Consider the following 26,943-nt stretch of genomic DNA (forward strand, 5'->3'; position numbering starts at 1 on the left):
AGGGAAATTCATAGCCAAGCAGTCACACATTAGGAAAAAAAAAAAAAAAGCTCAAGTAAATAATCTGACTGCACACCTTAAAGAATTAGAAGATGAGTAAAGGAATCCTTAAGCAACCAGGAGCATGAAAATAATAAAAATTGGGGCAGAAATGAAAAACATCAAAAAAAAGGACTCATAGAAAAGATCAATGAAGTAAAGTGTTGGTTCTTTGAAATGGTAAACAAGTTTTACAAACTCTTAGCGAGACTCACTAAAAAAAATGGAGAAGTACCAAATAAATAGAATTATAAATGAAAGAGAAGGTATCACAACTGACTTCACAAAAATACAAAGTAGTATGTGCAACTTCCACAAACAAATATATGATATCAACCTAGAGAACCTGGAAGAAATGGAATAGTTTTTAGGAACATACAACCTTTGAAAACTAAACTAAAGGATCTAGAAACGTAAATGGGCCAAACAACCAAAGAAATAGAAATAGTTATCAATAATAAACTTCCCAACAATAAAAGGACCAGATGGCTTCACAAATGAATTGTACAAATTCATCAAGGAAGAATTAATACCTCTACTTTTAAAGCTCTTCCAAAAGATTGAAGACACAGGGATACTCCCCTCAAATTCTATGAAGCTGCACACACACACACACACACACACACACACACACTACAGACCAATGTCTCTGATTGATCATAGATGCTAAATTAATGAACAAAATCCTAGCCAAGCAGATACAGGGGTATATTAAAAAAATGTTCATCATGGCTAAGTGGGATTTATCCTGGGGGTGCAAAGTTGGTTCAATACACATAAATAAATCAATTTACCACATTGATAAAAGCAAAATGAAAATAATGCATTATTATCTCAGTAAATGTAGAGAAAGTATTCAACAAAATCTAATATTAATCCAAAGTCAAAAAACACAAAAATGGGAATAAATAGACAATTCCTTAAGATACTGGAGTTCATATACAACAAACTTACAGCCAACATCATACTCAATGAGGAGGAGAAGCTGAAAGTGTTCCCACTCAGATCAGGTACTAGACAGGGCTGCCTACTATCATCATTGCTTTTGGATACTATTAGAAGTTCTCACCATAGAAATCAGGCAATAGCAAGGAATTAAAGGGATACAGATTGGAAGAGAAGGAGTAAAACTCTCACTGCTTACAGATGATATGATAGTATATATAAAAAACCTGAAGAATCTAGTAGAAAGCATTTGGAAATTTTAGGCAATATAGTAAGGTGTCAAGCTACAAAATGAACATAGAAATGTCAGTGACATTCTTTGCTACAAATGCTAAGCCAGAAAAAATATATCCACAAATTAGTTCCATTCACTATAGCAACAAAAATGAATAAGGTATCTAGGGAAACACCTAACTAAATAATTTAAAGACTGGTATACTGAAAACTGAGTCACTATTCAAGCAAATAGAAAATGACTCAAAGAAATGGAAAAATATTTCATGCTCATGGGTTAGGAGAATTAACATCACCAAAATGAATGTTCTACCCAGAGACTTATACAAATTTACTGCAATACTTATCAAGGTCCCATAAAGTTTCTATGAGAGAATAGAAAAAATTTCAAACACTCATTTGTAACTAGAAAACACCTAGAATCATCAAAACAATCTTGAGAAAAAGAATCAGAACTAGATGCATCACATCCCCTAAGTTTCAGACTATATTATAAGGTCATTGTAATCAAAACTGCTTGGTACTGGAACAAAAATAGAAAAACAAACTAGTGGAACAGAATTAAGAACCCAGAAATATACCCCACATCTATAGACATCCAAATTTTGATAATGGGGCCCAAATTATGAAATGGAGAAAGGAGAGTTTCTTCAATAAATGGTATTGGGAAAATTGGATTGTAATGTGCAGAATAATGAATCTGAATCACTATATCTCACCAAAAACAAAAAATAAACTCCAAATTGATCAAAGACCTGCATACTAAACTGTTGGTGGAACTATTTTCTGTCTAAATTTCAAGGGCATCTTTGATGATACAGATCTGATTGCAAGGAAGACTTCTGTCTTACCTGTCAACGCCCATGTTCAGCGGGGAAGCAATTACAGAAGCCAGACCTTCAACCTTCTGCATCCTACAATGACCTTGGGTCCATAGTCCTAGAAGGTTAAAGAATAAGAAAGCTATCAGTGGAGGGGATGGGATATGGAGCTCTGGTGATGGGAATTGTGCAAAGTTGTACCCCTCTTATCCTATGGTTTTGTCAGTTTCCTTTTTATAAATAAAAAATTTAAAAAAAGAAGTCAGACCTGCCACCTTCTACACCCCATAATATCCTGGGTCCATACTCCCAGAGGGATAAAGAATAGGAAAGCTATCAGGAGAGGGGATGGGATACAGAGTTCTGGTGGTAAGAATTGTGTGGAAATGTACCCCTCTTGTCCTATGGCCTTGTCAATATTTACATTTTATAAATAAAAACTATATAAATAAAAAATGTCCATTTACTTTTTAATTTCTTTACAGGTTTACAGCTGACAATAAAATACAATAGTTTGTACATATATAACATTTCTTAGTTTTCCACATAAGAATTCAAGCCCCAGTAGGTCCTCTTCTGTCCATGTTCCAAGACCTGAACCCTCCCCCCTTTACCCTAGAGTTTTTTTTACTTTAGTGCAATACACAAACTCCAGTCCAAATTCTGCTTAGTGTTTTCCCTTCTGATCTTGTTTGTCAACTTCTACCTGTTATGAGATCATCCCATAGTCATCCTTCTGTTTCTGACTTATTTCACTTAATGTGACTCCTTTAAGTTCCATCCAAGATGAGGTGAAGAAGGTGAATTCCATAGTGCATGTAAACTACAACATTCTCAGCCACTTGTCTGTTGTTGGACACCGGGGTTGCTTCCATGTTTTGGCTATTACAAATTGTGCTGCTAAGAACATAGGTATACACAAGTCTTTTTGGATGGGTATGTTTAGTTCCTTAATACATACCCAGGAGAGAAATTGCAAGGTCATAGGGTTGGTCCACTTCTAGCCTTCGGAGAGTTCTCCAGACTGCTCTCCACAGGGGATAGACCAATTGACATTCCCACCAGCAGTATAGGAGGGTTCCTTTGCCCCCACAACCTCTCCAGCACTTGTTGCTGCTACTTTTTCTGATGTATGACATTCTCACTGGAGTGAAGTGGTATCTCATTGTTGTCTTTATTTGCATTTCTCTGAAAATTAATTACTTGGATTATTGTTTCATATCTTTCTTGGTCTTTGGATTTCTTCTGTGGTGAATATTCTACTCATATCCTATCCCAATTTTTGGAGGATTAATTTGTTTTCTTGTTGCTGAGTTTGGTGAGTTCTTTATATATTTTTGTTATTAGCCTCTTGTCTGATGATTGACATGTAAAGATCTCCATCCAATCTTTGGGAGCTCTTTTTGCTTGGATGGTGGTTTCTTTTGCGGTGCAGAAGCTTTTCAATTTGATGTATTAAAATAAATGAAATAAAAAAGATAGGGATGGACATTACTTAATGCTCAGAGGATCAGCCAATCCAGAGGACTTACTGATTATTAACATCTATGGACCCAATGAGATGCCATTTAAATACATCAAACATCTACTGAAGAGATATAGCACTATATTAACAGAAACACAGAATACTAGGGGATTTTTAACATCCTGTGGATGTTATACCAGAAACTATCAAATAGTTAGAAGAAAATACTGGTTGAGATCTTCTCCATCTAAATTTTAAAGGCATCTTCAGTGAAATGAAGCCAATTACAAAGAAGAGTAAATAAAAATTAAACCAATGGGACAACATAAAAAATGTCCATTTTTAAGCCCACAGTTTCTTTAATTCACGCAAGGGGGCTCCTTTTCAATGAATCACCTACTGTTTTTCAAGTTCGGGTGGAATTGGATGCACCACTTCCCAGGTCTGAAGAATGACTCATTTTTTTAAATGATTTTTTTTGCTTTTTTTATTTATTTAAGAAAGGATTAATTAACAAAACCATAGGGTAGGAGGGGTACAACTCCACACAATTCCCACCACCCAATCTCCATATCCCACCCTCTCCCCTGATAGCTTTCCCATTCTCTATCTCTCTGGGAGCATGGTCATTGTGGGTTGCAGAAGGTAGAAGGTCTGCCTTCTGTAATTGCTTCCCCGCTGAACATGGGCATTGATTGGTCGGTCCATACTCCCAGTCTGCCTCTCTCTTTGGTCTTCAATCCAGGGAAGCCTGGCATCTGGAACCTGGTGACTGAAAAAAGAGTTAACATACGAAGCCAAACAAATTGTTGAGCAATCATGGACACAAAGCTTGGAATAGTGGAGAGGAAGTGTTAGGGAGGTACTCACTGCAAACTCTAGTGTACTTCTGCTTTCAGATATATATTGAATGACTCATTTTATGTAAATAACTTTTCTCTGTTTTGGAGACTGGAAATGCCAGTTTCCACACCTGTAGGCTGTCTTACTCAGTTATAAGAAGAGAATATATGGTAGTGGAGGAATGGGAGATAGCTTATTAAGGGAACCAAGGTACTAGTGAGGCTGGTGAGGGTACCATCACTGTTGGTCAAGATGGTTAATAGAGCGGAGCATGGGGAAGTCTGTTTCATGCCTCTTGTCTGAATGAAGGCAGTCTGTAAATGTTACCCTTCTGCCTGACACCCTCCCCACTCCATATGTGTGAACAGGTTATGTCAAGCAAGCATTTTCTGCAGACTAGAAGTCTGCTTTTGCCTTTGCTCAGATTTACACCCTTCACACACATTGGCATAAGAGGTCTGAACTGGCCTTTGTATGTGTACCACTGAAAATCAAGGACCTAGTTAAGTGGCACTTAATTTAATTGCTCCTTTAGGTCCACTTAGGATAATAGCTGTGAACATCTATCCCAAGTGTGTCCCAGAGACAAACAGAGACAAACTTTTCCAAGGATGAGTCACATAGTCATGACACAATCAGCTTAAATAGGGGAAGAAAGCCTTTACCTTGTATAAACTGTTCTTGTCTTAGACTGCTTGCTGCTTCCTTGTTACTATATTTCCAAGCTCAGTTGTGGGTGACAGAAAACAGATGGCTATATATTAAAATCTATTTACTCCACCAAGGGGAACTCCTTTTATAAAGGTAATTAGAATTATTCAGAAGACTGTTAATTTTATTGAGAAATAGAAAAGAATAAGAAAAAAAAGTGTGCTTACAACTCTAAGATGGCTTAATTTGAATCATTCATTATAAAACATATTTGACTTTTCACTTGAGTGAATAATGTTTGTGGATCTTTCAAAGTGTTTCATTGTTACTTCATAGCAAATGGAATAACAACCTATAAGGTTGCTTAGAGCCTAAGGTTTGCTTTCTATATATCAGTGCCCAAATACATTCTTGTTTAATTTTATTTGACATGTTATTATTGGATAGGGAAGGGTTAAATTGTGTAGTGAGTATTTTAGAGAAGACCCACAAAAGCCTTGAACTATATAATAACTTATCTTAATGCTCTGTGTGAGGAGTCTAAGTCACCAGAATCTTTGTGACTTGACAATAAATAAGTTCCATGATCTACCCATTGAACTATCTCCCAGGTCTAAGTGAAAAAACTTGCATGAAGACATAGTATGGCAGGCCCAACTCTGTTCTTTTCTGTCTCTATCCACTACTGAGCCTCATAGTGGTCTCTGCAGTTGACCATGAATTACATACAAATAAGGTGATAGATAGTACTAATCTCAATATCTCAGCTAAAACAGCAAAAGTCAAAAATCACTATTTTTATTTCAAACAAAAATTGTACTTTGAATAAACTGGATGTTCATGTCTTTTGCCTGGTGTCATATTGATGTGTTTTCTATGATTAATAAAACTTATTGATACCTATATAATATTGCATATATCATGCCAAATATGAATGAAACATAGCAGCTTTTCTTAGGACACCTCTTACTTTTCTCAATAGCACTGAAATCATATGAAGCTGTGGGTGGATATTCATCTGACAGCTCTAGAAATCCCTCTAAACCTGAGGACAATGAATAACCAGACACTGGTAACAGAGTTTATTCTGCAGGGATTTTCTGAATACCCAGAATTCCAGGTGCTCCTATTCATCTGCTTCCTCTTTCTCTACACTGTGGCCTTGACAGGTAACATCCTCATTATTTTAGCCATTACCTTCAGCCCTGGTCTCCACACACCCATGTACTTTTTTCTCTTCAACTTGGCTACTATGGACCTTATCTGCACCTCATCCATCATTCCCAAAGCCCTGGAGGGTCTGTTGTCAGAGGAGAACACCATCTCCTTTGGGGGCTGCATGGCCCAGCTCTATTTTCTCACATGGTCTGCATCTTCTGAGCTGCTCCTCCTCACAGTCATGGCATATGACCGCTATGAAGCTATTTGCCACCCGCTGCATTATAGCACCATGATGAGCAAGTCATTTTGCAGCATGTTGACCACAGGTGTGTGGGTGCTCTGTGTTATCAACACATCCATTAACACGGGGCTGATGCTTCGCTTGAATTTCTGTGGCCCCAATGTCATCACTCATTTCTTCTGTGAGGCTCCTCCCCTGTTACTTCTCTCCTGTAGCTCCACCTATGTGAACAGCATCATGATTGTCCTGGCTGATGCCTTTTATGGCATCTTGAACTTCCTGATGACCATCGTTTCCTATGGTTTCATCATCTCCAGCATCCTAAAGATGAGAACCACAGAAGGGAAGAAGAAAGCCTTCTCCACATGCTCTTCCCACCTCATTGTGGTGTGCATGTATTACACTGCTGTATTCTATGCCTACATAAGTCCTGTCTCCAGCTATAATGCAGAGAAGAGCAAGTTGGCAGGTGTGCTGTACACCATGTTGAGCCCTACTCTCAACCCTCTCATCTACACTTTAAGAAACAAGGAGGTCAAAGCAGGACTTAGAAAGATCTTACCCTTCTTCAGAAATTAATCTGAGTTTTCCGGTGCTCCTTCAGAGACTGCATTTTCAGTGACAGTTGACTTTTCTGTGAATATATAGTGAGGAGGTTTCTGGATTGGATGGTTGGTAGATCTGTCTTCATATCAAAATAGGACATATACATGGAAGAAATTGGAATTCTGTTCCCCTGAAGATAGTTGGTGTAAGAACTCTGCTTTGCATGAGTCTTTGAAAATAGCATTAAAAATTCTTACCCCAAGTAAAGTCAGCACTAAGTTGTCAGAGAATCAATGCTCTTATGCTTTAGATATGCAGATGTATGAGAGTTTTACTTTTTGCATTTTATTTTGGATGTACAATGCTTAGACTCTAAGAGCTAAAGTCATGCATAGAATTTAAGCATGCACTAGCTAAAAAGAGTTAATGTGTCCTTCAACATTTAGAAACTGAATTATTTATTTAAAGTGACCACTAAACTCACAAGAATCCTCCATTCCTACTATCATACCTCACATGTTTATTTGGAGTCAGTTTGACTTTATAAAATTAGTTTCTGATTCTAATGAAAACTGATTTCTGTTTTCCCTTTCTTTTAACTAGGAATGTGATGACTGAATTTATACCTATATTGAGCTATATATGACTGCACACATTATACATACAGTTTGATGAGTATGGACATATATAATTATGGTTTTGTTTAGTGTTCATTAATTTCAACAGTAAGATGTGATACACAGGCTATGATTTTATTTTAAAAAATGTGCAAGATTTCTTACCCCTTCTTTGCTTTCAAATTATGAGGGCCTGTCCTACCACATTGACCAAACATGGTGGTTTTTTTCCTTAAATTTAATTTTCTCTTAAAATTTGATTTCCTCTTAAAATTATGCAGCCTCTTAAGAAGCAATGAAAAACCAACAGTTTCACAATAAAACTGGACCAGTCCTCTGCTTTTAATTATAGTAGGTCTTAAGCTTTTGCTCTGTGCCATGGAGAAGCTGGACTGAAAACATTTTTCTTTATCATGATCCATTAAAGGTAACTGAAGCAAGATAAAAGATTATCTGAAATTTTCCATTGACTAAAAGGGTACTGATTATTATTATAGATGGAATCTTGAGTACAGTTTGGTTTAAAAGGGACTGGTTACCCATGATTCTTTATTTGTTATTCTAATTACCAGCCCTCAAAAGCACATTAACTATATTGCCTGATAATTTCCTGAAACTTTCTGTTGGATTCTTTAGATTTACTATATATGCTATCATTTCACCTGCAAATAGTGGCAGTTTGATTTCTTCTCTTCCAATCTGTATATCCCTGTAATTATTTTCTCTTGTCTTATTGTTATGGTATAGACTTCCAATATCATGTTTAGGAGTAATGGTGAAAGTGGGCAGCCCATGTCTAGTACCTGATCTGAGTATGGATGCTTCAGCCTCTCACCATTGTATATGATGTTGGTTGTGGGTTTGCTGTATATGAACTCCACTATCTTAAGGAATTTTCCATCTATTCCCATCTTGTAGTGTTCTGATCACGAAAAGATGTTGGGTTTTTTAAGTTTTTATTTGCATCTATTGATACGTGGTTTGCTTTTTCCTTTTTGATGAGGTAGGTCACATTGATTGATTTATGCATATTAAACTGGCCTTGCATCCATGAGATAAATCCCACTTGTCATTATAAACAATCTTTTTTATTATACTGCTGTATCTGGTTGGCAGGATTTTGTTCATTATTTTAACATCTGTGTTCATCAGAGATATTAAAGTTTCTTCTTTTTGTTATGTGTCTGTCTGTTTTGGTATCAGGGTGATGTTGGCTTCATAGAAGGCAGAAGGGAATATTCCTGTGCTTTCAGTCTTTTATAAAAACTTTACAGGAAGAGGTACTAGCTCTTCCTTGATGAAGTTGTACAATTCCTTTGTAAAACTATATGGTGCTGGATTTTTATTGATCAGAAGGTTCTTGATAACTGTTTGAATTACTTTGGCTGTGATTGACCTGTTTATGTTTTCTAGTTCTTCCTGGTTCATTTTTGGAAGGTTATATATTTCTAGGAACTCTTCCATTCCTCCAGGATCTCTAGCTTGGTGGCATATATGTAGTTGTTTATAGAAATTTCATGTGCTCCTTTGTATTTCTGTGGTGTCTGTTGTGATATCTCCCCTATAATTTACAATCATATTTTTAAGACTTGTCCCCACTCTTCCCCCCTTTTTGTTGGTGAGACTGGCCAAGGAAGTGTCAGTTGTTCTATGCTTTTGAATATCCAATATTTAGCTTCATTAATATTTTTGTGGCTCTCATATTTTCAGTGTTATTTATTTCTGCCCTAATTTTTGTTATTTCCATCCTTCTGGTTGCTATACAGTTCCTTTGTTCCACTACTTCTAAGTTTTTAAGGTGTGCAGTCAGGTTGTTTAGTTGAGCTTTTTCTTTTATCTTTTATTAGTCTTTGCTTACTTACTTTATTTTTATTATTGGATAGAGACAGAGAGAAGTTGAGAAGGGAGGGGGAGACAGAGAGGGAAAGAGACAGAAACACCTGCAACCCTGCTTCACTACTCCTGAAGCTTACCCCCTGCTGTGGAGACTGGGGGGCTTGAACCTGGGTCTTTGCACAGTGTAATTTGTGCACTTAACCAGGTGCTCTATGGCCTGGCCCTGTGCTGAGCTTTTTCTTCTTCCTTAATGTGTGTTTGTACAGCTATGAATTTCCCATTTAGTACTGGTTTAGTTGTGTCCCAAGTAGTTTGACAGCTCATGTATTCATTTTCATTGGATTCTAAGAACAAATTTCTTCCCTGGCCCAGTAGTTGGTAAGTAGTGCACTGCTGAATTTCCATATTTGGGGACTTTTATTAATTTTTTTGTTATCAAGTGCTAGTTTAATTGTGGCCTGAGAAGATGCTTGGGATGAAACTTTTATTAATTTTTTTGTTATGAAGTGCTAGTTTAATTGTGGTATGAGAAGATGCTTAGGATGATTTCAATGCTCAACAATTTGTTGATACTGTCTTTGTGACCTAACCTATGGCCTATCTTTGAGAATGTCCCACGTGGATTAAAAAAGAATGTGTATTCCAGTTTCTTGTTGTGAAGGACTTTGAAAATGCTCAGTAGCTCTAGTCTATAAGTCTCTTCATTTAATTCTCTGTTAAAATGATTTTTATTTATAAAAATGAAACACTGACAAAAACCATAGGATAAGAGGGGTACAACTCCATACAATACCCACCACCAGAACTCTGTATCACCTCACCTCCCCTGATAGCTTTGCTGTTCTTTATCCCTCTGGGAGCATGGACCAAGGGATATTATGGGGTGCGTAGGTGGAAGGTCTGGCTTCTGTAATTGCTTCCCTGCTGAACATGGGCATTGACAGGTCGATCCGTACTCCCAGCCTGCCTCTCTATTTCCCTGATAGGGTGGGCTCTGAGGAAGCAGGTCTCCAGGACACATTGGTGGAGCCATCTACCCAGGAAAGTCCAGTTGGTATCACGGTAGCATCTGGAACCTGGTGGCTGAAAATAAGAGTTAAAATATAAAGCCAAACAAATTGTTGACTAATCATGAACCTAAAGGCTGTAATAATGCAGATGAAGATTTGGGGGTCTCTGTATTGTAGATAGTTGGCCTATCTTAGTTATATTCCAAAGGGCCCATGACTAGTTTTTTTTGTTTTCCTGAGTCTGACATCTGATGTTTAGGTGTACCCAGGTTATTGTCTGGGGAGATATCACGGCTGCAAAAAGAACCAGAAAAGCTGGATCAGGGAAGAGAGTAGCTCCCAAATATGGGAAAGGTGTATAAATATTGTTGCCTGTAAATCCCATCAATTTGATCTGATCTGGGGCCCATATTCAGCTTAGGAGCCTATGTAACCTCTGCATTCCTGTAGATCTGAGCTCACATTCCATGGTCATGAGTAGGAACATTCCAAGGTGCCCCAATTTCAGAACCCTTCTTCCTCAGGTGGAAGATAGGAGGATGGAACATTCTCTACCATTGTTGATACATGATCCATTGTTGATCTGTGGTGTTTATCTCATTAGGTTATATGAGATTCCTGCAGACAGCATATGATTGGGTTGTATTTTCTGATCCATCTTCTTACTTTCTGTGTTTTCATGAACGAATTTAGGCCATTGACATTCATTGATACTATGGATTTGAGATATTTCAGTTCCACTATTTTATACTTCTTTATGTGTTCTGATATATGGCATGTTATTTGGTCATGTTGTTATTGTTTATACAAGAGCTTTAAGAATTTCCTTCAGGGAAGACTTGGTGAGATCAATCGATCAGTCTTGGTGAGATCAAACAATATATATAGTTATTGGATAGAAACAGAGAGAAATTGAGAGAGAAGGGGGAGATAGAGAGCAAGAGGGACAGAGAGATGCCTACAGACCTGCTTCACTGCCTGTGAAGTGACTCCCCTGCAGGTGGGGAGCCGGGGGCTCAAACCTGGATCCTAACTGGTCCTTGCACTTTGTGCCACATGTGCTTAACCTGCTGCGTTACCCCCCCCCCCAACTCATGGTTACTATATATATTTTAAAGTCTATTTTGCCAGATAGAATAGTTGTTGCTGTGGTTTGGTGTTTTTTTTTTTGTGATCTGTTAGCTTGTATGATAGTTTTCCATTCTTTTACTTTCAGCCTGTGTTTGTCTCATTAGGTTAGATGAGATTCCTGCAGAGAGCATATGATTCAATTCAACTGTTTGCTTGTCTGAGAAGGCTTTTATCCTTAAATCTAGTCAGAATGATAGTCTGGCAGGATACAATAATCTTGGTTGAAAGCTTTTTTGTTGAGAGCAATATAAATATCTTGCCATTTTTCTTCTGGCATTTAGATTTTGTGTGGAGAAGTCTGCTGATAATTTTATGGGATTTACTCTTTATGTGACTATTTGTTTTTGTCTTTCAGCCTTCAAAATTCTTTCTTTATCCTTACTCCTTTCCATTTTAACTATGATGCATCTTGTTGTCTTTAGGTCTGGGTCAATTCTGTTTGGGATTCTCTGGCTTTCTTGAATCTTAATGAAGTAGGAATAGTTAGTGTAATAAATACTTCTCAAAAGTTGTTGTTGCTCTAATATTTCATTCCGGAAATTGATGAGTGTTACTTAAGTCATGAAACAATCAATGTAAATTATTTTAATTATATTATTATGACAACACATCAGAATAAGAAGACCAACTTTAATATAAATTAATATAGTTAGATACTCTCATACATATAAATATCTTTTTTTTCTATTGAGTTTCTAGATATTTTGCTACTGAATTGAGGGTTTCTTTATATATCTTGGATGTCCGCTTCATGTAAGACATGTGTTGTAGAAATATCATCATCCAATTACAAGGATATCTTTTATTTTCTTATTTTTATATTATTTTTATTTATTTGTTGAGTAGAGACAGTCAAAAATCAAGAGGGGGGTATAGAGAGGGAAAGAGATGAAGAGACACTTGAAGCACTGCTTCAACACTCAAAAAACTTTCCCACTGCAAGTGGGGACCAGGAGCTCAAACCTGGTTCCTTGTGCATTGTTAACATGTGCACTCAACCAACTGCTCCACAACCAGGCCCCTAGATATCCTCTAGTTTTTGTAGCAGCTTATTTTGTTGTGTGAAACATTTTAAATTTGATGTAATCCTATTTGTTTATTCTTGCTTTATTAATACTTTACTTTCCAGTTGGGTTCAGAAAGATTCTGCAATGTTTCACTTGTGTTTTATACTATGTGTTTTATGGTTTCAACCCTAAAAATCCAAGTTTTAAATAAATTTTGAGCTACCTTTAGTGTATGATGTTAGCTGATGATATAATTTCATATTTACACACATGGCAGTTGTTATCTAAGTAACATATTGAAAAGGCTTTCTTTTCTTCATTGTATGGTTCAGGCTCCTTTGTCATAAAATAGATGTCTATGTATATGTCTACATATTTCTGGTCTTTCTAGTCTAGTCCACTGGTCTTTGTGCCAGTTTCTGTTCCAATCTCATGCCATTTTAATTATTATTGCTTTGTAATATATTTTGAATAGAGAGTGTGATGCCTTCATTTTCTTACTTTTTCTTATGTATATTTATAGACCTTCATAGTTTTGCATGGATATTTTATAATTGTTCTGTTTACTTAAAAAACACCCACTGGTATTTTGATAGAGATTGCACTATAAATAGGTTTGAGTATGCTGGTCATTGTAACAATGTTTAATACTCCAATTCATGACAATGCATGTTATTTCATTTTTTAAAGAATATTTTATAGTTTTTACTGTAAAGATCTTTTAACCCTTTCCCTAGATTCATTCCAGGGAACAATTTTTGCTACAATTTTATTATAAATGGTATTACATTTTTAATTTCGTATTATCTGACTTATCTTTGAAATATATATATATATATATATATATATATATATATATATATATATATTAGATTTTATACCAGCCTTGGAGGGTGCCTCCTTTCCTATGCACATACATGGATTTAAGCTCTGCATTTGCCACACTGGGCATCTACAGCACTGTAATATCTTTCTTTTATTTATTTGTTTTCTCTTTTATTGCCCTTGTTATTTTTTATTATTTTATTGTTGTAGTTATTATTGTTATTGGTGTTGTCATTGTTAGAAAGGACAGAGAGAAATGGAGAGAGGAGGGGAAAAAAGAGAGGGGGAGAGAAAGATAGACACCTGCAGATCTGCTTCACTGCCTGTGAAGTGACCCCCCCCCCCCGTAGGTGGGGATCCAGGGGCTTGAACTGGGATCCTCATGATGGTCCTTATGCTTCACGCCATGTGCTCTTAACCCACTGTGCTACCACCCGACTCCCTGTAATGTCTTTCTTTCCCTTATCACTATCTCTTATTCTGTTTGAAAAAGTTTAAGAGCTCCAATAAACTCAACTGATGACTAAAAAAATTACAATATATATATAGTAAAATTGATTAAATCAAGAGTAGGGCACCAAATTAAAACCCCTGTTGTGAGGGGAGGGTGGACATTTAGCTTCCCAGGGCAAGGGGGGGAGGGGTGGGCTGGGTGGGTGGGATGGGACACAGTCTTTTGGTGGTGGGAATGGTGATTATGTACACTCCTATTAATCTGTAGTCATAAAAATCACTATTTAATTAATTAATATGAGAGGAGCAAAATTGATCATATGTCTCAAACTTTTTAAAACATAGATTAAGTCTTTTTAATACATAGGCTAAGTCTTTGATATGCTGACTCTCTCAAAAGTCTAGACCAGGTAGAACAGAAGCAACTGGTGGCACAGCTATATACAGGATGCTGGGTATTATACAGCAAACCCTAACAAAGGGACTTTTCAAAGTTAACCCAATTACCAAATAATGTGATGATAACAGTAACTATCCATTTTCTTCTTGAACCCTAAGACAGCAGGAACCTCACATTTCCACAAGAGAGCCTATATTTCCCCTAGTCTTGGAAAAAAAAAACTTAGTTTACTACTTAAATTTTGTACTTATGATAAACCTGTTCTAGCTATCTATTTTTTATTCTTCTTAAAAGATTGTATAATAATAGTGGCATTAAAATATCTCAAATCTATTTCAATAAATGTGAATAGCCTAAACTCATCCATTAAAAGGGATAGAGTAGGAAGATGAACCAGAAAACACAACCTAACCATAAGCTGTCTGCAGGAATCCCACAGACTCAAAAAGAAAGGATGAAAAATTACCATACGGAGTGCGGGAAGATGGCGGACTGAGAAGCTGCTAACAGCGAGTGCTCTGATCACATCGTCGGCAACGCATACATCCTTCCCGCCGCCCCTCTCCCCCATAAGCAGTCCCTGGGACCAGCTACTAGCAGGATACCCCATACCACCAAACAGGGTTTTTTTTTTTTTAACTCACTGATACGTATTCGGGAAGTTCCTTACACTGCTCTTTAATTACAACTCTTCTTCTTATCTTCTCCCTTTTCTCTCTCTTATCTCTCTCTCTCTCTCTCTTTTTTTTTAATCTTGTCATACACTTCTTTCTTCTCTGCCTTTCTGAATTTGTGAATTACTTTGGGGAAGAAATATGACTCAGAGTGGACTCTCTATGTGTGTATCTCTGCTCTAGTTCCCTTTCCCCTCTTGTTACATCTAGAATATACACTGGATAGTAGATTTGCATAACTGTCTATTCTTGCTATCCTCTCTTTCTTTTCTCTTTATTCACTGGGATTTGGTTACTATTTTTTCACGGACTGGAGAAATTGGCTAACTGGTAACGATGAAACTACTTCAATACTTACTTCAGTTGCTACTGTAATTCCGGAGGTTGGTGAGTGCAATTGTCATAAAGGTATTTAGTACAGTGTTACTTGTACTCAAGATACAACAACTGAGGAACAACAGAGCATAAAAAAAAAGAGAAACACATAAATAAAAAATGGGTAGATTAAAAACAAATAAAACTGCTACTCCAATGAATGAAGACAAGAGCCCAGAAGAAACCACAAATCAGTCAGAAGTAACCATAGATAAGAAAAGTATGCAAGCAATAATAAACTTATTAATCACAGAAATGAAAACAACATTGGAGGAAAGGAATGGCAGTATTAGGGAAACAACAGTTGAGACCCCCAAGGAAAATACTGATTATCTTGAGGCAATTAGAGAACTGAAAGCTGAAATAGCTGTAATGAAGAAAGAAGCTGAGGCAAGGGAAAGCACACTAACAGAAGCAGAAAACAGAATTAGTCAGACAGAGGATGAGTTAGAGAAAACGAAGAAAGAGGTGAAAGAGCTTAAAAAGAGATTGAGAGACACTGAAAACAAGAACAGAGACATATGGGATGATATCAAAAGAAGTAATATTCGTATAATTGGCCTGCCAGAGGAAGAAAGAGAGGAAGGGGAAGCAAATATTCTAGAGGAAATAATACAAGAAAACTTCCCATACCTGAATAACAGAAAGGATATCAAGGTTCAAGAGGCCCAGAGAGTACCAAACAGAATCAACCCAGACCTGAAGACACCAAGACACATCATAGTCACAATGAGAAGAAGTAAGGATAAAGAAAGGATCCTAAAGGCTGCAAGAGAGAAACAAAAAGTCACATACAAGGGAAAACCCATAAGACTATCTGCAGATTTCTCCACTCAAATTCTAAAAGCCAGAAGGGAGTGGCAAGATATCTATCGAGCCCTGAATGAAAAAGGGTTTCAACCAAGGATAATATATCCTGCTAGACTTTCATTCAAGCTAGATGGAGGGATCAAAACCTTCTTAGACAAACAACAGTTAAAGGAGGCAACCATCACCAAGCCGGCCCTGAAAGAGGTACTAAAAGACCTCTTATAAACAAGAACATCACTATAATACTTGCAATATATCAGAGCAAACAAACTGTTTTTTAGAACAATGGCACTACAATACATTAAATCCATAATATCAATAAATGTCAATGGCTTAAACTCACCCATCAAAAGGCACAGGGGGGGGGATGGATCAGAAAACATAACCCAACCATATGCTGCTTCCAAGAATCCCATCTGTCACAACAAGATAAACACAGACTTAAAGTGAAAGGATGGAAAACTATCATACAGGCTAACGGTCCACAAAAAAAGGGCAGGAACAGCCATTCTCATCTCAGACACGATAGATTTTAAATTAAATAAAGTAATAAAAGATAGGCAAGGACATTACATAATGATTAGAGGATCAATCAGCCAAGAAGACTTAACAATCATTAACATCTATGCACCCAATGAGGGACCATCTAAATACATTAACCATCAACTGAAAGAATTTCAAAAATACATCATTAGTAATACAATAATATTGGGAGACTTCAATACCCCACTCTCACACTTAGACAGATCTACAAAGCAGAGAACCAATAAAGATACAAGAGAATTGAATGAAGAGATTGACAGACTAGACCTCTTGGACATTTTCAGACTCCTCCACCCCAAAAAACTGGAATACACCTTCTTTTCAAACCCACATAACACATACTCAAGGATAGACCACATGTTAGGCCACAAAGACAGCATCAATAAATTCAAGAGCATTGAAATCATCCCAAGTATCTTCTCAGACCACAGTGGAGTAAAAATAACATTTAACAACAAACAGAAAATTATTAAAAGACATAGAATTTGAAAACTAAACAACATGCTCCTTAAGAACCACTGGGTCAGAGACTCACTCAAACAGGAAATTCAAATGTTCCTGGAAACTAATGAAAATGAAGACACAACCTATCAAAATATTTGGGACACAGCTAAAGCAGTACTGAGAGGGAAACTTATAGCCATACAATCACATATTAAACACCAAGAAGAAGCCCAAATGAACGACCTTACTACACACCTCAAGGACTTAGAGGAAGAGGAACAAAGGAACCCTAAAGCAACCAGAAGGACAGAAATCACTAAAGTTAGATCAGAAATAAACAACATCGAAAATAAAAGAACCATACAAAAGATCAATGAAGCCAAATGTTGGTTCTTTGAAAGATTAAACAAAATTGACAAACCCCTAGCCAGACACACCAAACAAAAAAGAGAGAAGACTCAAATTAATAGAATTGTAAACGATGCAGGAGATATCACAACTGACACCACAGAAATCCAGAGAATCCTGCAAAACTTCTATAAAGAACTATATGCCACCAAGCTAGAGAATCTGGAAGAAATGGAACAATTCCTAGAAACCTATGCACTTCCAAAACTGAACCAAGAAGAACTACAAAATCTAAATGCACCAATCACAGACAAAGAAATTGAAACCGTTATTAAGAATCTCCCCAACAACAAAAGTCCTGGACCAGATGGCTTCACAAACGAATTCTACAAAACTTTCAGGAAACAGTTAATACCCATAGTTCTTAAGCTATTCCATAAGATTGAAGAAACAGGAATACTCCCTTCCACCTTTTATGAAGCCAACATCACCCTGATACCAAAAGCTGATAGGGAAAGAACAAAAAAGGAAAACTACAGACCAATATCTCTGATGAACATAGATGCCAAAATATTAAACAAGATCTTGGCCAACCGGATACAGCAACACATCAAAAAGATTGTTCATCATGACCAAGTGGGATTCATCCCAGGAATGCAAGCCTGGTTCAACATCCGTAAGTCAATCAATGTCATTCACCACATCAATAAAAGCAAAGCCAAAAACCACATGATTATCTCAATAGATGCAGAGAAAGCCTTTGACAAAATCCAACACCCATTCATGCTCAAAACTCTACAAAAAATGGGAATAGATGGGAAATTCCTCAAGATAGTGGAGTCTATATATAGCAAACCTACAGCCAACATCATACTCAATGGACAGACTCTGAAAGCATTCCCCCTTAGATTGGGGACTAGACAGGGCTGTCCACTGTCACCGTTACTCTTCAACATAGTATTGGAAGTTCTTGCCATAGCAATCAGGCAAGAGAAAGAAATCAAAGGTATACAGATTGGAAGGGAAGAAGTCAAGCTCTCACTATTTGCAGATGATATGATAGTATACATAGAAAGACCTAAAGAATCCAGTAGAAAATTACTGGAAGTTATTAGGCAATGTAGCAACATATCAGGCTACAAAATCAATGTACAAAAATCAGTGGCATTTCTTTATGCAAACACTAAATCTGAAGAAGAAGACATCCAGAAATCACTTCCATTTACTGTTTCAGCAAAATCAATCAAATACCTAGGAATAAAGTTGACCAAAGAAGTGAAAGACTTGTATACTGAAAACTATGATTCGCTACTCAAGGAAATAGAAACTGATACCAAGAAATGGAAAGATATCCCATGCTCATGGATTGGAAGAATAAATATCATCAAAATGAATATTCTCCCCAGAGCCATATACAAATTTAATGCAATACCCATCTAAGTTCCACCAAGCTTCTTTAAGAGAATAGAACAAACACTACAATCATTTATCTGGAACCTGAAAACACCTAGAATTGCCAAAACCATCTTAAGGATAAGAAACAGAAATGGAGGCATCACACTCCCAGACCTTAAACAATGTTATAAAGCCATCATCATCAAAACAGCATGGTACTGGAACAAAAATAGGCATACAGACCAGTGGAACAGAATTGAAAGCCCAGAAGTAAATCCCAACACCTATGGGCATCTAATCTTTGATAAGGGGGCACAACGGATTAAATGGAAAAAGGAGGCTCTCTTCAATAAATGGTGCTGGGAAAACTGGGTTGAAACATGCAGAAGAATGAAATTGAACCACTTTATCTCACCAGAAACAAAAATCAACTCCAAATGGATCAAAGACCTAAATGTCAGACCAGAAACAATCAAATACTTAGAGGAAAACATTGGTAAAACACTTTCCCACATACACCTCAAGGACATCTTTGATGAATCAAACCCAATTGCAAGGAAGACTAAAGCAGAAACAAACCAATGGGACTACATCAAATTGAAAAGCTGCTGCACATCCAAAGAAACTATTAAACAAACAGAGAGACCCCTCACAGAATGGGAGAAGATCTTCACATGCCAGACATCAGACAAGAAACTAATCACCAAAATATATAAAGAGCTCAGCAAACTTAGCCGCAAAAAAGCAAATAACCCCATCCAAAAATGGGCAGAGGAAATGAACAAAACATTCACCACAGAGGAGATCCAAAAGGCTAACAAACATATGAAAAACTGCTCTAGGTCACTGATCGTCAGAGAAATGCAAATTAAGACAACACTAAGATACCACCTCACTCCTGTAAGAATGGCATACATCAAAAAGGACAGCAGCAACAAATGCTGGAGAGGATGTGGGGACAGAGGAACCCTTTTACATTGCTGGTGGGAATGTAAATTGGTACAGCCTCTGTGGAGAGCAGTTTGGAAAACTCTCAGAAGACTAGACATGGACCTTCCATATGACCCAGTAATTCATCTCCTGGGGTTATATCCCAAGGACTCCATAACACCCAACCAAAAAGAGGTGTGTACTCCTATGTTCATAGCAGCACAATTCATAATAGCTAAAACCTGGAAGCAACCCAGGTGCCCAACAACAGATGAGTGGCTGAGAAAGCTGTGGTATATACACAATGGAATACTATGCAGCTATCAAGAACAATGAACCCACCTTCTCTGACCCATCTTGGACAGAGCTAGAAGGAATTATGTTAAGTGAACTAAGTCATAAAGATAAAGATGAGTATGGGGTGATCCCACTCATCAACAGAAGCAGACTAAGAAGATCTGAAAGGGAAACTAAAAGCAGGACCTGATCAAATTGTAAGTAGGGCACCAAAGTAAAAACCCAGTGGTGAGGGGTAGACATGTAGCTTCCTGGGCCAGTGGGGGGTGAGAGTGGGCGGGAGGGATGGGTCACAGCCCTTTGGTGGTGGGAATGGTGTTTATGTACACTCCTAGCAAAATGTAGACATATAAATCAGTAGTTAATTAATATGAGAGGGGGAAATCAATTGTATGTCTCAAAGTTTCTCAAAAGACAAACTGAATCTTTTTAATATATAGGCTGTGTATTTGATATGCGGACTCTCTCAAAAGCCTAGACCAAGTAGATTAGAAGCATCCAATAGCACAGCTATATACAAGATACTGGGTACTGTACAGCAAACCATAACAAAGGGACTTTTCAAAGTTAACCCAATTAACAAATAAAGTGTTAATATTAACTATCGATTGTCTTTTTGAACCCTAAGACAGCAGGAACCTCACATCTTTACTATAGAGCCCCTACTTCCCCCAGTCCTGGAACCCTTGGATAGGGCCCACTTTCCTGTATGCATCTCCCAATCCGAACCAAATAATATTGCATCCGCCGATCACAACCTAACCAAAGCAACGATTGCCACCTCAATATGCTTCACCTCAGACTGTATCCAGAGACTTCACGTGTGGAATGACAACCCTTCAACTTCATTACTCAGGTGAGACCTTTCCTTTTATAGTACACTCTAATTTCATCTCAGGTAGTTCACTTTCTAACAAAGTCCCATAATCTAGATATGCACCCGTTTCTGTGAGAGAGAGCTTATGTGCACACGTATCCATAAACTACTGCAAAATATATACCTGAAAGCAGAAGTACACTAGAGTTTGCAGTGAGTACCTCCCTAACACTTCCTCTCCACTATTCCAAGCTTGGGATCCATGATTGCTCAACAAATTGTTTGGCCTCATATGTTAACTCTCTTTTCAATCACCAGGTTCCGGATGCCACCTGGATGCTGGCTAGGCTTCCCTGGATTGAAGACCCCACCAATGTGTCCTGGAGCTCAGCTTCCCCAGAGACACACCTTACTAGGGAAAGAGAGAGGCAGACTGGGAGTATGGACCGACCAGTCAACGTCCATGTTCAGCGGGGAAGCAATTACAGAAGCCAGACCTTCTACCTTCTGCAACCCTCAATGACCCTGGGTCCATGCTCCCAGAGGGCTAGAGAATGGGAAAGCTACCATGGGAGGGGGGGGATTATGGGGATTGGTTGGTGGGAATTGTGTGGAGTTGTACCCCTTCTACCTTATGTTTTTGTTCACTAATCCTTTCTTAAATAAAAAATTAAAAAAAAAAAAAAAGAAAAATTACCATACAAGCTACCAGACCACAGGAAAGGTCAGGAACAGCTATTCACATTTCCGACAAACTAGACATTAAAATAAAAGAGTAATAAAGGATTAATACGGTCATTACATAGTGCTCAGAGGATCATTCAACCAAGAGGACTTAACAATTATTAACATTAGGGGCACACAATTAGGGGCCATCTAAGTACATCAAACACCTACAGAAATACCAACATAAATACATCAATTGGAACACAGTTATAGTAGGAGACCTCAAAAAAAAAAAGGAGAAGATTCAAATCAATTGAATTGTAAATGATAGAGGGGATATCACAGCAGACACCACAGAAATCCAAGAAATCATGCAAAACTTCTAGGAACAACCACCATAGTTTTCTTGAAGTCTTAGGTACATAAAAAAAAATTTTTTTCAATCTCTCTTCCCACCCCCAACCATCACCTGAGTACTAATCAGGTTTATAGTGGCCTGGGAGATTGAATTTAGGATTTGAAGCCTCAAGCTTGAAAGTCTTTTTTCATAACCATTATGCTATCTTCCCTCCTACCCCACCCTACTTTTCTTTCTATCTTTCTTTTTCAAAAAGTTCATGTTTTTAGTTCTTTCAATTTCATATGAGTGAAATCATCTGACTGTTGGTTTTTCACAGAAATGCAAATATTTTGGTAATAGATATAAAAAAAAACTATAGAAATAAGGGATTTGAACACAAACTGAAGGATAAAAGTCCTGACATTATTTCTTCCTCCTTCCGTCACAATTTCTATTTTTAATGTAAAGCCGGGGCATGGGAGGAAGTATAATTATTATGCAAAAGACTTTCATGACCTAGGCTCCAAGTCTCAGGTTCAATTCATTCCACCACAAGTCAGAGCTGAACAATGCTCCAGAGGGGGGGAAAAAAAAGCCCAGGAGGAACTCAAGGCCTCTTGCATATAAGATATCACTCAGCTGTCTCATGGACAAATGTCCATTTTTAAGCCCACAGTTTCTTTAATTCATGCAAGTGTCATTTCCCAGGCATTGCCAGGGGGCTCCTTTTCAATGAATCACCTACTGTTTTTCAGGTGCAGGTGGAATTGGATGCACCGTTTCCCAGGTCTGAAGAATGACTCATTCTATGTAAATCACTTTTCTCTGTTTTGGAGATTGGAAATGCCAGTTTCCACACCTGTAGGCTGTCTTACTCAGTTATAAGAAGAGAATAAATGGTAGTAGAGGAATGGGAGATAGCTTTAAGGGAACCAAGATACTAGTGAGGCTGGTGAGGGTACCATCACTGTTGGTCAAGATGGTTAATAGAGCGGAGCATGGGGAAGTCTGTTTCATGCCTCTTGTCTGAATGAAGGCAGTCTGTAAATGTTACCTTTCTGCGTGACACCCTCCCCACTCCATATGTGTGAACAGGTTATGTCAAGCAAGCATTTTCTGCAGACTAGAAGTCTGCTTTTGCCTTTGCTCAGATTTACACCCTTCACACACATTGGCATAAGAGGTCTGAACTGGCCTTTGTATGTATACCACTGAAAATCAAGGACCTAGTTAAGTGGCACTTAATTTAATTGCTCCTTTAGGTCCACTTAGGATAATAGCTGTGAACATCTATCCCAAGTGTGTCCCAGAGACAAACAGAGACAAACTTTTCCAAGGATGAGTCACATAGTCATGACACAATCAGCTTAAATAGGGGAAGAAAGCCTTTTACCTTGTATAAACTGTTCTTGTCTTGGACTGCTTGCTGCTTCCTTGTTACTATGTTTCCAAGCTCAGTTGTGGGTGACAGAAAACAGATGGCTATACATTAAAATCTATTTACTCCGCCAGGGGGAACTACATTTATAAAGGTAATTGAATTATTCTGAATACAGATAATTTCATTAGGTGATGTAACAGAATAAGAAAAAAAAAGTCTGTTTACAATCTAGGTCAGCTTAATTTGAATCATTTAGTAGAAAACATACTTTTTTAATAGTTTTTTTATATTTATTTATTTTCCCTTTTGTTGCCCTTGTTGTTTTATTGTTGTAATTATTATTGTTGTTCTTGATGTCATCGTTGTTGTTTGGATAGGACAGAGAGAAATGGAGAGAGGAGGGGAAGACAGAGAGGGGGAAAGAAAGATAGACACCTGCAGACCTGCTTCACCACCTGTGAAGCTACTCCCCTGCAGGTGGGGAGCCGGGGGCTCGAACCGGATCCTTTCGCCTGTTCTTGTGCTTTGCGCCACGTGCACTAAACCCACTGCGCTACCGCCCGACTCCCAGAAAACATACTTTTTAAAAGACTTTATTTTTCCCCTTTTGTTGCCCTTATTGTTTATCATCATTGTTGTTATTATTGTTGTTGTTATTGCTGTTGTTGTTGGGTAGGACAGAGAGAACTTGAAAGGTGAAGAGAAGACAGGGGGGAGAGAAAGATAGACACATGTAGTCCTACTTCACCTCCTGTGAAACAAAACCCCTGAAGGTGTGTAATCAGAGCCTCGAACTGGGATTCTAACACTGGTCCTTGCACTTGGCACCATGTGCCCTTAACCCGCTGTGCCACCACTCGGCTCCCAAAACATACTTTCTTTTTACTGACCTTGAGTGAATAACATTTCTGGATCTTTCACAGTGTTTTGTTGTTATTTGATAGCAAATGTAATAAACTGGATGAAAGTTTAAGGTCTACTTTCTACATATCAATAATAATAAATGGCCATACACATTCTTGTTTCCTTATCTTTGGTTTGTTCTTTATTGGATAGTGAGGGTTAAATTGTGTAGCAAATATTTTATGGAAAAATCAAAAAAGCCTTCTAGATCATAACTTTGTCTTAATGCTCTGTGAGAGGAGACTAAGTCACCTGAGCCTTTGTGTCTTGACAATAAACAAATAAGTTAGGACACTGTCATCTTTAAAGTGTTTTTCAGGGTAAACCTATAAAGAGTACATGCCAGTTTTTTCTGACTTCAGCTTTTCAGTTCTTGGGATATGTTATCAATAGGAATATTCACCCATGGTGCCTTATAATATTTTTATGAATAAAAATAACAGAAGTAGTTCAACTTCTTCATTCTTAATTAAACGACTTTTTCAATTTGTGAAATTATGATCAGTAAATTGGACTAAAGCTAAGACTTTAATGAACTCATATTTCCATAGAGAATTCAACTTAATTAAGGAAGCTCAATAAAATTAACTTTCTAGGGGCTGGGTGGTGGCATATCTGATTGAGTGCACATGTTACAATGCACAAGCTCCTGGGTTCGAGCCCCTTGGTCCCCACCAGCAGGGGGAAAGTTTTGCGAGTGTTGAAGCAGTGCTGTAGGTATCTCTTTGTCTCTCTCACTTTCTTTCTTTCTTTTTTTTTTTTTTATCACGCCCTTCTCTCTCTTGACTTCTGGCTGTTTCTATCCAATAAATAAAGATAATTTTAAAAATTAACTTTTTGATTTCATAGATTTTGACAACACTTTGTGCTGTTTCTCCAGCGTGATTAAGTCGTACAAGATCATTGCCCTAATTTTCTCTAAAACCTAAGTGTTAAAGGATTTGCTAAGTATGGTAAATTCTAACTGCTTAAATGTCCTAACACTTTGTATGTGGGAAGTCATGTTATTTCAGTGTAATATGTGTTTAAATTTGTTACTTACACCTGAAATCTTTTTCTTTTTCCTCATATCTTTAAAGTTCTGGTGATATTGTTGAATTAAATCCATAAATCTCAGGAGACAAGATCTTTGTTATTTTCAGAGGAAGAAATGTCTGGTTTAGGTTCAATAGAGATTTCGTGATTATTCTCATAGGAAGCTCTTTGCATCTGATGTTTAGATCTGCTATTCAACAACTGGAAGAGAGGACAATCCATCTTCTCTGGAAATCACTATGTGATGGTAATTTATTATATGAGGGCTAATTTGTTCCCTTAATGTGAATTAGTTTGTTGATAGTTCTTTGTGTTCAGCGCCTATTCAAGACTTCCATTATATTGCAGTTTATTTCCCACTTTTGCTTACTCTGAAGCCAAATGAAGAGAAAGACTGGATTTAAGATTTTCTTCATAATAGGTTCTCTTGGTGATATACTTACACATTATTTTTCAGTGCCTCATTATAGGTATCTTTTCCTACAATTCATGTAGCATTTTGAATCTAGTTTTATACCCAAAGTCATTGATTTTTTTTTTTTTTACCACTGTGGAAGGGACCATACATGAATACAGATGACATGAAGTGGTTAAAATTCTAGGAAATTTACTAGTGGAAAGTGTTAGGAATATGAGACCAGTAGAGTCAGATGTGAAGACAAAGGAAGGTTTTAATTTATTGGTCGGGGAAAATTGAGAGCCTCTAATGGGAGAGCTCGAGAAGCCCAGCTATAGCTGCCAGGGGGGAGTTTTAGGAGCCCTGGCCAGGAAAGTGAGAGCCCAGACAAAGGGTGTATTGGAGTCAGCCCTGGGATAGGTAGAGCTCAGTGCTGTTTTGGTAGCTTGGGAAGGCCTGGTAGTCTTAGATTTATTGATGTATTCAGGAATATTTCTGGTTGTCCTCTGATATGTCCTATGCAGGCAGGAACAGATAAGATTTAATGATAAGATTTTCCTATATGGGTGAGGGGTCTGCTTGTTCCTAGCACGACCACTTCAGTCTGTTTCAAGGAGACAGATTCTTTCTGAGAGGGTAGGGGTCAGGCCTCTGCATATTTCCTTAGAGAGTGTGGAAATGTTTTTTAATACTTCAGTGTTTTTTTTTTTTTCTTTTCTTTATTTTATTTTATTTTTTTTTTAATTTAAATTTTTAATTTAAGAAAGGATTAGTGAACAAAAGCATAAGGTAGGAGGGGTACAACTCCACACAATTCCCACCACCCAATCCCCATAACCCACCCTCTCCCATGATAGCCTTCCCATTCTCTAGCCCTCTGGGAGCATGGACCCAGGGTCATTGAGGGTTGCAGAAGGTAGAGGGTCTGGCTTCTGTAATTGCTTCCCTGCTGAACATGGGCGTTGACTGGTCGGTCCATACTCCCAGTCTGCCTCTCTCTTTCCCTAGTAAGGTGTGTCTCTGGGGAAGCTGAGCTCCAGGACACATTGGTGGGGTCTTCAATCCAGGGAAGCCTAGCCAGCATCCTGGTGGCATCTGGAACCTGGTGATTGAAAAGAGAGTTAACATACAAAGCCAAACAATTTGTTGAGCAAACATGGATCCCAAGATTGGAATAGTGGAGAGGAAGTGTTGGGGAGGTACTCACTGCAAACTCTAGTGTAATCCTGCTTTCAGGTATATATTTTGCAGTAGTTTATGGATACGTGTGCGCATACGCTCTCTCTCACAGAAACTGGTGTATGTCTAGGTTATGGGACTTTGTTAGAAAGTGAACTACCTGAGATGAAATTAGAGTGTACTA

At 37.7% G+C, this 26,943-nt stretch overlaps 1 protein-coding gene across 1 annotated transcript; it reads left to right on the forward strand.

Moving 5' to 3' along the window:
• Window positions 1–5,992: 5,992 nt before the first annotated feature.
• Window positions 5,993–6,979, forward strand: LOC103116581 (olfactory receptor 13A1-like). Its single transcript, XM_007526499.1, has one exon. It carries the CDS (start codon window positions 5,993–5,995, stop codon window positions 6,977–6,979), a length of 987 nt encoding a protein of 328 aa, XP_007526561.1.
• Window positions 6,980–26,943: the final 19,964 nt, after the last annotated feature.

The sequence above is a fragment of the Erinaceus europaeus genome, chromosome 1 (assembly GCF_950295315.1).
Source record: "Erinaceus europaeus chromosome 1, mEriEur2.1, whole genome shotgun sequence".
In the NCBI taxonomy this organism is placed as follows: Eukaryota; Metazoa; Chordata; class Mammalia; order Eulipotyphla; family Erinaceidae; genus Erinaceus; species Erinaceus europaeus.